Genomic DNA, 14,145 nt, shown 5'->3' with positions numbered 1-14,145 from the left:
GCTAAATTGTGGGATTCTTTCTAAGACACCAAGATAGAATTTCTTCTGGTGTAGTATTTTATTGTGAAGAAATGCTTTAAGGATATACATGCTTTAAAATCTGGTCTTATGGTTCTTAGTAACCAGTAAAGAATATTAATTCTCAAATCTAGCATAGTTAGAGGCATGGAAAATAATTTTTTTTAATTGAAGCCATTCTTCTTTCTTTATAACCTTTAACTGTTACGTTTCTAACACTATCTTCCCTGTCACCCTCAATGAAAGCCTGGGAGACAACCACTGCTTTTTTGGCCCTGTCATTTACCAAGTCCTATTCATTCACTTTTTCATCCTTCTTGATCCTGTTGTAGTTCAGGGCATTATTACATCTTAGGCTGAGATTATTTCTGTAATCTCATAGCTGGTCTTCTCTTTCTCTCTATCTGTACTATTGCTGTAGAATAGCATTTTACATGTCTGATTATGTTGCTTCTGTTTTTAAAAATATTTGAGGGCTCTCAGTGCTCCACAGCAAGGAATACAAAATTGAGAGTATGACACGGGGGCTTCCATACTTCCATACATTTACCTTTTTATTCTTTCCTCCCATATTCTAGAGGCATATCCCTCATTGCCTCTAGAATAATATCAGTTATGTACTGTCCTTGAAAGAATTGAGAAAATAGTGCTGAAGTCAGTTTGTCTTGTGTTATGTCAGATGAATAACCCCGGTTGAGAGAGGCTCTAGTCATTTGTGTGCATGTTCCAGTCTCCCACTTAACTGTAAACTCCTTGAAGACCAGCTGCATATTGTAGTCACTGCTGTATTTACATAGTGTTTGTGCGTATAACTGTTCTATAAGTGATGAATTGCCAAATTTGACTTTGTTGCATTTAGAGTTATGTTGAGATGATAATGCAACGTGTCCAGGGATTCATTTAATAAGGAGCTTTAGAGCTTAGTTTTAAGATAATCTAGAGGCCATATTTCTTTAGGGTAAAATAAGTTGAAGTATTCCAGGTTTTCATAAGACAAAGCCAGTATTCAATTCTTTCTGGAATCACAAGCTTGAAGCATCTTTTTAATTTGCATCCTGTAGGACCTTTTCTTTTATCTGTGCTGAAACTGTCTTTCCACGTGTAGGAATTTGCTCTTGTAACCTGCAGTGAGTAAACTGAACACAAACTGGTTTTTCTAGTGCCGGTGAATCAAGAACAGGAGGGAATGGCTGCATTGACTCTGTGATTAAGAAGTCTTACTGTGGTTAGAGGTAATGTGGTTTCAATAAAAGTGTTTGCATCATTTTCAAAACCATATGTGAGCTGAAGTTTCCTGTTAATAAGATCTATATTTATGCTGATAAAAGCACTTGATAAGAGAGGCTAGAAATTACTTACCTTTAACAAGGTATGAAGTTAACTTCTTGTTCATTTTTAAAAAGGCTATTTAAGTAGCACTATTACTATTGCAACAGTAATGCCTACTTAAATGACAGCAGTCTCTTCAGTTCTTTACGTCAATGACATTTTGTCTAGATTTTGGTCTGATAAAGAGTAAAGACTTTCAGATGTTCGGGATACTGATTTGGGCATACAAAATAATCCTGCTGACCTTAATATTAAAGTAATAATAGGTTGTTGTTTCATGCTATGTCAAATTACTATCCACTGAGAAACTGAGCCATCTGTGAAAATGCTGTGTAGGATTTCCTGTTGAACATGAGTCTATATATGTACCCATTTAAAATTAATAAGATACTGAAAGGGTAGCATAACATCATCATTCAGCCAACTCAGTTTAGGAAAGGGTACTGTTTATTTATTTGTGGAGGATGCAGGAGAAATTTACTAAAATTAAATGAGTATTAATATGCTAATATTAAGTTATACTTGCAAAATGAGTATCACATCTGTAGAAGCACATCTTGATAAAGGTTGATTCACTTTCTGTTTCCTTTTAAATTATTTTTAAGATTTAATTTCACATACTTGCCTGTTGTAATAAGACAAATTATACAGAAGGAAGTGTCCAAAGAAAGGTGATAGAACCATTTATTCTTCCTTTTTTTTCTTTATCACTTTCCTGAGATAATCAGTTTTAACAGGTTGGTATGTATCCTTTGACACCTTTTTCTAATCTCATTTGTTTGAGTATATGCTTTTTTCCCCTTTATATAAACTACAGAATGTTATTTCACAATTGGTTTCTTTTAATTTAACAGTATACTGAGGACAGCTTTTCAGCTCAATACTTTTCAATCTCATTCTGATTAAGTATGTGTTCTTAAGTGAAATTTAGTAGAGCTGTAATGTATGCTCATGAAATAATCAAAGCATGATGTTTTATTAGCTTAGAGTTGGTGTTGTTTCTACTAAGACCTGGAACCTACATTTGACAAATATTTTTAAGTGCCTTACTTTATTTTAGCATGTTTCAAGTATGATGATATCATACTCTTATCTTGCAGTTGAGCATCTTTTTGTTGTTTTTTTTTTTTTGTTTTTGTTTGTTGTTGTTGTTGTTTTGTATATGCCTAAGAAATAGTGCAGGGCTCCTACAGGAGAAAGGAAGCCTCCTTTCTCCTGTGTTCTGCCTTTGTGTGTGATTATTTTTGTTACAACTTAAATTACAACTTAAGTTTTAGGTATACTTCTAAACTAATTGTGGGGAGAAGTGTCATAAATTATTTGTAGACTTGGAGCTTGGCAAAAAAATTACTCCTTAGGTGTATAAGAGCTGTTTTACTTAACAAATGCATGGACAGGCCCACTTGGAGATCTGCTAAAATTCCATGTCCAAAAGCAAAAAAGAAAGGGAAGCGGGGGGGGGGGGGATCTTTTATCCAAATCTTAAAATAAGTTAAAGCTGTATATTAAAGTTAATAGCGAAGGTACTTCATTTCTAAAGACAACTTCCATTCAGTTTTTAAAATCTTGTGTTCAGTTTTCCTTTAGACTATGGAGGGCCCCATCTTCCACTTTGCAAATGGGACTGATGCATGTAGAGCAGAGTACATAATTTCTCCTTTTTCTTGTCTGGTTAGGAGATGGAAGATAGAAGAAGTGACTTGGCTTTTCTCTCAGTTCTTTATTTCCTGAACCTCATTGTAGATCTCTTCCTTCATTCCTAGCTACTTCATCACTGTCAAATCTTTTCTGTTAATTTGAGATAAGAAAAATGAAAGAGCCCATTTGTTAGTGAGAGCTGCTTGTATCACATAGGCAGCGGGTGTTCGGGTTTGCTTGTTTGGTTTCAGTTGACCCACTGACCCAGTGCCTGAGTGCCTGTCGTGTGCCATGCATCATGCTGCTTGGTAGTGGCGAGCAACAGAGGGACAGTTCTTGCTGGCGCTTTTGAAGTCCACAGTTGATATGTAGGTGAACAAAAATTGGGTTGGTTGGTCGTTTGACTTTGCAGCTTGGAAATGAAAGGTGAAAACAATTTTGGTCTGACTCCAGTTCTGTAGTGACTGGGAGCCACACCCGGGGTGCCTAATGTTAAGCGTTCAAAACATGTCAGCTGTTGGGGTGCCTGGGTGGCTCAATGGGTTAAGCCTCTGCCTTCGGCTTAGGTCATGATCTCAGGGTCCTATGATTGAGCTCCCGCATCGGCCTCTCTGCTCAGCAGAGAGTCAGCTTCCCGCGCCCTCCACTCTCTGCCTGCCTCTCTGCCTACTTGTGATCTCTCTCTCTCTGTCAGATAAATAAATAAAATTTAAAAAAAAAAACAAAAAAAAAAAAAACAAAACAAAACCATGTTAGCTGTTGTTGCCAACAGAGTAGCAGCTTCAAAATTATTGTCAAAAGGTATCATATTTATTGAGGCCATTGTAAATATATATTTATATGTAAGTAATTTGAAATTAGTGCAGTGAAGGATTTTATTTTGAGTACTCTGTCAAGGACTACACAGAGCACTTTACGCTAATTAATCTTTCCACACCCCACGATACAGGTTCTGTTTTATTAAGTCCATTTCGTAGATAAGAAAAATCAAGGCACAGATAGGTGAAGTGTCTTGGCCTAGTGTCAGTCTACTGAGTGGTAGAGTCTGGACATTTAGACCCAAGGATTATTATTCATTGAGGTAATTTTAATAGAATGGCTTATTTTAGTAAATAATTAGGGGGGCATAAAAAACTATAGTAGGATAAAGGGAGGGATCAGAGTATATAAATTATATTTAAAATAGTTTTTATTACAAGTACATATAGCCTTGTTGATAAACATAACCATTTTATCACATCACAATTCCATAATTTTCATAATGTATAGCATGATCCTTTTCCTTTTTTTCAGCTTTACTTGCAGAATACAAATGTTGAAATAAATAAAAATAAAATTGCTTCTATCCTCAGTAATAAACCTGGTGCTTCTGAGCAGTGGCAGAAGGAGAATGGATATCCCTTACATCTAGTTCAGACTTTTAAACCCCATTGCTAGCTACCCTGAGGAGCTACCTTCTTCTTAGGGAACTTACTCAGAATCCTATTACATCTACCTCGATCTGTCTTTGACTTGCTTTCAGGAGTTAGATGAGAGAAACAGAGGAAGTAGGAATTGATAAATCACAATGGAATTTTAAAGATCTAAGTGGGTAGAATGATGGCTGTGCATTTGGCAGTATCAATACTATTAAATCTGTTAATGTATAATGTCTTGCTTTCCGTAGCTCAGAAGCATTTGTTTTTATATATGCCCTATATTATTTCTTTATAGATTCTATTTCAGTCTGCCTGGCAATAATCTTTTTTAAAATTAGCAATTGTAAAATTTCTTCGAGCATGAGATAATTAGATTATTAAGATGAGACAAATTCAGAATTTGTCGGTTTTCTAATACTTTGGGTTGGGTGGGGGGAGGGCTTAAATCTTCTTGATAGTCCTAAGAAAATATTTAGTGAGTAATCAAAGAATATATATGTATATATAAATCTTAGGTTTAAATAGTAAAAGTTTTAGTATATGTCATATATGCTTGTTTATAGTAAATAAATTAACCAAAATCCTGTTTCTAGAAAGATTTCTTTCTGTTCCTGTTCTGTACATCTAACTGCCTACTAAACATTAGCACTTAGGTATCTCCAAGCACTTAAGCATTCTGTGGTAATGATCTCTCCAAACTGAGTTCTCAGTAAATAGAACCAGTAACCATTTGGTGGCACAAGTCAGAAATTTAGGATGTATCTCAGTACCGTTTGCCCACCTAGTGTGTCTCCGCTGAGTACTTACTCCATTTTTCAAGGATCCTCTCCTTAGGAAAATCTTCTCTTATTTAACATGCCTGTGGAAGTCCACTTTCACCTTACAGGTGCTCAAAGTACTGAATTCCTTTTTACTGCTCTTATTTTATAATTATGGATTCATCAGTGTGGTGTCTTTTGATGAATCTTACTTCCTCCACACTACAGTAAGTAGCATGAGAAGCTGGGGTAGTCAGTGCCTGGCACAAATAGGCACTCAGGGATTTTTTGAGTGAATGGAAAAGTCCTGTTTATTCTTTTTTGATGTTTGGCAATACAATTAAATTTCTTTACCTCTTAAGGAATAAGCAACTAGTCTCTTTCTTATCCAGCAGCCTAATTAGTTGACATTAATGTGCTGATTTGGTTTTCACGATTATCTCCAATTATAGCACATGATACTCAGGTTTTCATTTTCCATCTTGTGAATTCAGATGGTTTTATTTGGTTACTTTTTATCCATGTAGTTCAGTGATTTAATTTTTTTGGATTCTGTTTTGACCCTTTTATTTTGGAACATAGTTTACACATTGAGGCCTGTTCTTGTTTAGCTTGATCTTACTGCTTGTTCTTATTTAGCTTGATCATTCTCTGACTTACTCTAATGTTCATTTATTGATAAGTATATAAAGATGCATGGATAGCACCTACTTGCATAGTGCAATTAAAGTGGCAGATTTATCTCTGTAGTACCTGTAATGAAAACAAAACCTGAGAGATACGGAGGCTTTGGGAAGCTAAAGTCTAGTTATTCATTTAGCATATATATCTGTTAAGGGATGAATTTTACTTTGGGGTACTGATAAGATGTTTTGATAGTAGGATTAGCTAAGCCTTTTAGATGAATTATAAATAGTCCTGAATCATTATCACAGGAGAAAATCAAGAAGGAAGCAAAGCTAGTTAAACTACTGGTACATATGAGTTGTCACATCTTTTTTGTCAGTGCTATTCTCTGTATAAATATTGTAGAAATATTGGAAATGGCAGATATACTCAGTGACTGGAGGGATTTGAAGGCTTCTTTTACATTGGTGACAGTCTTTCTCTTAATTTTAAATTTAGGCCCCTAACTATTTTTGGATGACTGTGAAAATGAAAATCTTGTTCTCCTTCAGTATCTGAGTGTCCTTAGACTGAAAAATATGTATGGATACTTATTCCCAGGGCCACCACTGATTGACTTCTTCACTCTCTATGTGGTTAGTAAGTCAACAGTGGGCCTGGCCTGTCACTGTGTTCTACTTAATTCTCATTTTTTTATTACTCCCATCTTACTTTCTTCCCCTAGTATATTGTTTATGTTGCACACACAAAGACACTAGAAACATTCTTCTATTACGATTCTGCTATATTCCATGAAAAGGGAGTGAAACAGTTCAGGAAATAGGAGATTTTAGAGAGTCTTAAAACAACTGCCAGAGTGTGGGCTGAGGAACTTATTCTAGTTACATAAAAATTCCTTCTGTGCTGCTTCTAGATTTTGTTAAAGGCAATACTGCCCTCTGCTGTCCAAAGCTAGTTCTAACGCATATTTTCTCAAATTGCCCCTTTTATTCTTCCAGTTTAGACTCTAGAACTTCTTAGAAAGACAAGTAACAATTATTTGACTCGCTGTAGTTTATTTGCTAGCTTGAAGGTCATTGGATCAAGTAGTTTGGGGTCATACTAGATTCATCTATACAATAATACCCCTCATCTGAAAGGTAATATCCAAGTTTTTTGTTTGTTTGATATTACTTTCCTCTCTTTATAAGGAAAGTGTTCCCAATTCTTATTTTAAAAATGTGATACATTGGATCATTGCCAACTTTTAAAAAGCTAAATCATTATACTCCTTCCTTCGCTTTTGTAACTGATGTGTCATTTTTCATTTCACTCTGGATATAAATCGTAATTTCTTTTGCCTGTGTTTTTTCTTCACAAGCACGCCTTTCATATAATGATAGAGGTAAGATGCATTGATGTTTGTTTTATGGTTGTGGAACTTTTTGTGGATGCATATTAAACATTTTGTTCTTAGATTATCATTGTTGTTGTTGCTTTATTGTGCATCCTTTATAAATTTATGTTATGGAATTTTTTTTAACCACTTTTAGTATTAAAAATATGATTGATTTGCCACAGTAATAGTTTTTGGTTTTCAAAGAGTTCTTAACCTCATTTATACTTACCTGAGTTGGAATGTAGAAACAACTGTTCTAGTTGATGAGATGTTAACACCTAATGGCTAGTGTGTCACTAGCTTAAATGTGAGCATATGCTCATTTTTACCAGGAGCTGACTTTCTGGTAAAGCCCATTATCCTTTAATGTGAAATCTGTATCTTCAAATAGTTTCTTTCTTCTGTAGCCTCCTTAGCAAATGGGCTAGCTAGAGAAGTATAAGTTGATCTTTTGCTCTCTAGAGATTGAAGGCTTTATTTTAGATTAGAATTCACCTTTCCCACTTGAGAACTCAGAAGAAATCAAATGATCACAGACTACTTAGAAGCTCTTCACTTCTAATTTATTTCAGTCTTTAGTATAGTAATTTTATTGGGTAGTGGTGTTGGGATGGGCACACGGCTTTTAGTGATTGCCATTTGTTGTTCCTCAACATGATGTCTTTTGATGCCATAATTTTCATATACAAATGGGTAAAGAAGAGATGTAAGTGGAGGCACGTTCTACTGCATGTCTTCTTAACTATGCAGTGTAGCGTGGGGATTGCCAGAAAACAGGAGATTAGAAAAAGTTTACAGGAATTTCCTGGTCCATACAGTTGAACCCCCAAAGCTGGTTTTCTGTGTAGCAGGACCAAGTCATGTTTTATGACAATATTAGAGTGTTGCTGTCATTATGAAGTACAAGCCTGAATTTGTCTTGCCAGGTATTGATACATTTTAAAAGTACAAATCTTTATCCCTAGAATCAAGTACAGTTGACCTTTGAACAATGCAGGGTTTAGGGGTGCCAGTGCTGTACACAGTCACACCTGCGTGTAACTTTTTACTCCCCCAAAAGTTAACTACTTAACCAGAAAACTAAATTTTGTGACTAATAACACAAATGGTTAACATATATTTTGTATGATATATGTATGCTATAGTGTATTCTTGCAACAAAGTAAGTAACAAACCAAGTAAGCTAGAAAAAGGAAAATGTTATTAAAATCATAATGAAGAGAAGGTACATTTACAGTACTGACTGTATTGTATTTATTAGAAAAAAATCCACATAGAAATGGACCCCTGCAGTTCAAACCCATGTTGTTCAAGGGTGAACAGCATTGAGTTTTTTGTGGGTAAATTAGTATAATGATGCTCATAAACTGTAAATGATTTGTGATATTCTCTGATGATAGGATAAGTAAAAGCCAGATATTAGAAATACAGTTAAAGTTTCCTATACATTTAGTGAAGAGATGAAAAGTATTGTATAGAATATTCTAGTTTTTCGTTAACACAAAAATTTATATTAATTAGTATTATATATTTTATAGAGTTATGATCTATATTTTAGTTACTCATTTTTGAGTTTTACCTTTTAAGTATTATAGAATATTATTTAAAAACACATACCATTTTCAAAAGTTTGACATTCTGTAGGAATCTGCCTTTGTAGACCTTTTCCTTACCCTTTAAAAATTCGTCAGTATTCTTTTAACAGTAGTCTGTTTTCATGCTATTATAAGGCTGAATAAAATGGTAATAGCATAGAACAGTGATCTAAGATTTTTTTACTCACAATGGTAGCTTAGAAACTTGCCAAACAAAGACTTGGAACTTATGGGAACCTTGAGGTTTATTTGTGCATTCGGAAAATATTCAGTGATCTTTTCTCTCTAAATAGAGACATTGAAAGTTACTGTATGTGTCCTAAAATTTCTTAAAATATTAAAATTATATTTTGAACTGCAAACATAGTCTTAATTTGAGATGTGGATTAAGTCCTCTGAATCCCGTTTTATAGACTGAATGGTATCCATGTGGTTGGTACACTTTAGAACAGAGAATGGGTAATGTCGTATGTTATCAAGAGACATCAACTTGCATAAAAGTTCCTAAATATCTTAAAGTTAAGAGCTATTTTCTTCTTTATGTGGTTATTTTGCCTCTTCAGCTTTCAGCATTTATCAGTATACTTCAGTTTTTGGTATCCCTGCTTTGAAAACTTGACATTTCTGACTCAGTTCTAAAAAGGGGGGGAATCATTGATTTTAACTTTGTAGTTAGTGACATTTTTTCAGGCTGAACTTTTTCTGTTAGCATAATTATTTTATGTAGTTATCTAATAATTCTTGGACTTTGAGCACGAGCGGTTTTTTCTGCCTCTACAAGACTAGTTTTCAACCTTTTTCCCTCCCATCTCCACATCCACATCCGCAGCCTACTCCTATCAGTAGCATCTCTTATTACACTTGTAAATGACCAGTCTAGCAATGAGGTAGGCTGAGTTTAAGTGTGATGAAACCTCTCCCTAGATTCTTGTGTCCCTTCCCACTGAGAATAATAACTTCAGGGGCCATACTTGCCCTAAGATTTGTATCTGACTTTCTGGACTCATCACTCTGTTAAAACTACAACACTCTTTAGCTCTCCTACAACCTTTCATCTTTTGAATGTGTGAAGGCAAAGCAACTTTTTATAGACATTTAAAAAATAAATATCTAAGGTTGAAATGAGTCACAAGAAGTTTTCTAGTTTATCTAAAGTAGGAATTCTCAAGCCATTTTATAAAGGATTGCCTACCAAGAAATTGCACCTTTGTCCTCTTTAATACCGTGCAGTGTTTCTATTTTTTGAGGGTCTTTCTAATGTTGATGTAAGCTTTTTAAAATCTTGAGTGACACCATGGGCTGAATAATGCCTAAAGGGGGGCACTGACCATGTTGGGGCTTTTGCACAGATTTTTTTCTTAAAAGGGGATGAAAAGGAAAGAGATGCATTGATACAGGATGACATACTATTTCCAAGCGACTTAGATGCCACCCAATGTCACAGTGTCTGCTGCTGTTACCACAGAAATTTTAGTTCTCCCTTGTAATACTCATTATGCAGCCCTTCATACATTTTTATTACTTTTCTCTGGAAGCTTTTCGAAAGGCTTCCTACATCTTGTTTTATTTGCAGATATTGAACTGATACAATACTTCCAGAGAGGTTGCCATTCTGCTTTGTATAGGAAGGATGCCTTTGTGTTTTGTAAATGTTGTGCCCCTATTTATATACTATATTTGCTCCATTTTCAAAATTACCTATAGAAATATACTTCTCTTTCATTTTTCTTACCATCTACTATGATGAACACTCATTTTCTGGATTACAATTTGTACTCTTTGCCAGACTAATAATTTTTATCTCCAGTCAATTTGGGGAATTATAAGCAAAGGGATTAATTGTTAATAGGTTGAAAAATTAGAATAAATAGAACACTGTGGCTATTAACATATTTTGCATTTTCTACTTGACATACTTACCTGCAATGTATTTGGGAATGACTGTGCATTTCTGAGATTAATGAAGAAAAGACTTAAAGATAAACAGTCATTGGAGAAAGAAAGTAGTGGATTTTGAGGAGTGTTTTCCTTTGAGAAATAGCCATAATTTGCTGTTGCTGGCACTTTAAAAATCCTTGTCTAATAAAGTACCAACTGGATGAAACCATTGAAATACTGTTAGTAATAACCCTAAAGGTCACAAAAGATCTTAGTCCAGAAAATTAGTGAGACGGACTCAAAATGATTTGCGGTCATTTCTCCTGCAGTACTTATGTAGCAATAGTGCCGAATGTTATTATGGAAACTCTCAATTCAAGTGGTTTGCTTTATGATCACTATAAATAATTAGTAATGCTTGAGAACTGTTTTTGCAAGATTGAAGTTATTGTCATTTGTATGTGTTTCCTGTTTCTGTCAATTGATTCCTCAGTATACTCACTTTTTTCCTCATATTTAGCATTGATCTATATCAGGTGCTGCTTTCTAAAACAATTGTTATTGTTTATCTGTAGGACCCAGGACCACCCCCACCTTCTCCATTACTAGGTTTGAAGCCACTGCAGTTACTAGAAGTGAAAGCAAGGGGAAGATTTGGTTGTGTGTGGAAAGCACAGCTGCTCAATGAGTACGTGGCTGTGAAAATATTCCCAATACAGGTAGGTTATTGCATCTTTCTCATCTGCATGTATTTTGTAAAAGATGAACTGGCTCAATTATCGTAATTCAGAAACAGCCTGAAAACACAGACCACATGTTTCCAGGTGGCTCTTTGTGATATTGGGGAAAGCGGTTAGCTCTTTAGTCTGCCTTCTCATCCAAAGAATGGAACTCATGGTATAGCAGTTATGTTTGTTTGGAGTGATGGAATTCCAGTGAATGAATGTATAGGACATCTTTTGCTAATAAAAATACTACAGATATGTAAGGTGAAGATGAGGATTCCAGTAATAGAATTTTGTTGGTTAACTTTTAATATCCCATTGACATTGTCAGAAAACAAAGAGAAGAATGAAAGAATAGCATACTTGTTTTAGAATTGTTTTGAGGTATATTACCAGACTGATTCATTTTTGTCTGTCTTTGAGTGCTCATGTAATCATTGCAGATTTTGTTTGGAAGTGAATCAAGATTCCAAATAATTGGTTTACTGTTGACTTGTTTTTCTTTTAAAGGGGGCTGACCTCATAAAACCCTGGTCTAATGCACCTCTGGGCTGTTCTTATGTTTTATTTGAGTACATCAGTGGTATAGATCTATGATGATTTCTTCCTACCTGTGTCTTGCTTTTTGCCTCCAGCTAATGCCTCGTGTGCAATTGCAGTCCTGGTTGGGTTTGGTGATGCAGGGTCCACCACTGTATCTTCACAGTGGAGCTTCCTCATTCCAGAGTTAGAGAACCAATTTATCTTAATATACCTAGCTTTTATCTTTCTTGCCTCCTTTAAAGCCTCATAGAGTCTGAAGAACGTTATTTCTTTTTTTTTTTTTTTGTACTGATGCAGATACTTTAAAACTATAGTTCTCAGAGGAAGAATCTAATCTGCTCTGCTAAGATTGACAAATTCAGGGTTCTTCTTTCATTCTGGGAAGAAGCTTAAAAATTAGAGAAAGGCCTTCGAATATTAGCACAAGAGTAACAGTAGCTAATATTTTGTTGAATGCTTCTTACTGTCAGGAGAGGTGCTTTACATAGGAGTACTCAGTAATAAGTATCTATATATTACCTGCACATAAAAAACAATACACAGTATACATATAATACAACAACCCTGTGGGTCAGACACTATAGTGTCCCCATTTTGCTAATGAGGAAACTGAATGATTGTCACTTGGCAAATGTTCTTAAGATAGTCTGGATCCAGAGGGTTCCGAACCATTATGCTGTGGTGCCTCCTACTTTCATTATTCTTCCATTGTGAAGAGAAGCTAATCCTTTATAAGTAGACATGTAGGTAGGCATGGGTCACTTGCAGATGCAAATGGGTATATAGTGTTTTAAATTGTATTGCCTATTTATACCCTGTTGTGTGCTCATTGACTTTGCAGGGTATTCTCAGCATTTTGTTAAGAACTTTTGATACAGTGTTAGTCTTTGAGCAAAAAAATTGTTTTCTATTGAGATGAAGTCATTCTACCTGAAATTAGTATCTCAGAAGATTATTCTGAATAAACAAAAATAACATCACATGATGATGAAATGACACTGTTACAAAATTGTCAGCAGAATGTGTTGCCATTGATAGATAGAGATATGCAACATTTCCCATGAGGACTCCTGTATTCACAAACAGGAAACATAGAAAAGTATGTTTTAGGGAATGGGGCAGGCAGGGCAGGCATTTGTCATAGAGTTGCTACCTTATTCTTAGATTTCTTTTATGAAAAAATAAGACAAAACCAAACCAAAGGATCTTCTCATGCTTAGCTTTATTTTTAAATTTTGCCTTAGAATCTACTTGAGTAATCTCTTAGATATGGTTTATTTGCCTGTGTTCTTTGCATTCTTACTATTCTTTCTTTTTAACTCTAGGACAAACAGTCATGGCAAAATGAATATGAAGTTTATAGTTTACCTGGAATGAAGCACGAGAACATACTGCAGTTCATTGGTGCAGAAAAACGAGGCACCAGTGTTGATGTGGATCTTTGGCTAATCACAGCATTTCATGAAAAGGTAAAACTACTTTCTGTTTTAACTCAGGAAAGTCAGGGTTGGCTTACCTACCTAATGTTGGCTACAAATCCCTCAGACTTGTTTTTCTGGAAATAGTATGTTGTTATAGTTGGTTATGGTTCAGTGGGTTAAAGCCTCTGCCTTCGGCTTGGGTCCTGATTGCAGGGTCCTGCGATCTGTGCTCAGCAGGGAGCCTGCGTCCCTCTCTCTCTCTCTGCCTGCCTCTCTGCCTACTTGTGATCTCTGTCTGTCAAATAAATAAATAAAATCTTTAAAGAAAATAAAAATTAAATTAATTCATTTTATTAAAAGAAAAAAGTTTGCAACTTTTTCATCTAAGCCTCTACTTACATAAAACCACTCATTTGTCCCTTATTTCTTGTACTGCAGTTATCTCTCTTACAGATAATTATTTCAGGGTAGCCAGTACTTAGTCATTTTCATTTACTATTCGCAATTCATCTTGATTATTTGGGCCATTTTTTAGGTTGAATTTTGTTTTTAAAACTCTTCAGTCAGTATAGCCTAGTGACAAAACTAGAGTGAAGAGACTTATCTGATCTTTGATCTGCACTGATCTATAGAATAATTATCACCAGAACCCAGCTGCTCTTTTTCCTCTTAAAGTAGAAAGGTTTTCTGCTTTCAGAGTTAGTATGAAAATACATGTTAATGAAATAGGCAGTTTCATCATTGTTAGATATAGGTGGATCTTAAACTTCTCTAAATTATTGACCAGAAGAATAGCAGTAATCTGTAGAGGAAGATT

The 14,145-nt window shown here is 35.0% G+C and overlaps 1 protein-coding gene across 2 annotated transcripts in view; it reads left to right on the top strand.

Annotated features, from left to right (window-relative positions):
• The window catches only part of ACVR2A (activin A receptor type 2A), an 85,518-nt gene that overhangs the window by 58,110 nt on the left and 13,263 nt on the right, over window positions 1–14,145 (top strand). The window contains exons 5-7 of one of the 2 annotated variants that reach the window (XM_046018948.1): window positions 7,149–7,172; window positions 11,215–11,358; window positions 13,233–13,376. In XM_046018948.1, coding sequence (XP_045874904.1) covers window positions 7,149–7,172; window positions 11,215–11,358; window positions 13,233–13,376 — 312 coding nt within the window. The remainder of the gene's footprint in view (window positions 1–7,148; window positions 7,173–11,214; window positions 11,359–13,232; window positions 13,377–14,145) is intronic. The other variant, XM_046018949.1, reaches the window with a different exon arrangement.

This window comes from Meles meles, chromosome 9, assembly GCF_922984935.1.
Source record: "Meles meles chromosome 9, mMelMel3.1 paternal haplotype, whole genome shotgun sequence".
In the NCBI taxonomy this organism is placed as follows: Eukaryota; Metazoa; Chordata; class Mammalia; order Carnivora; family Mustelidae; genus Meles; species Meles meles.
Note: the sequence above shows the minus strand (reverse complement) of the source record. Positions and strands in the feature narration are given on the sequence as shown.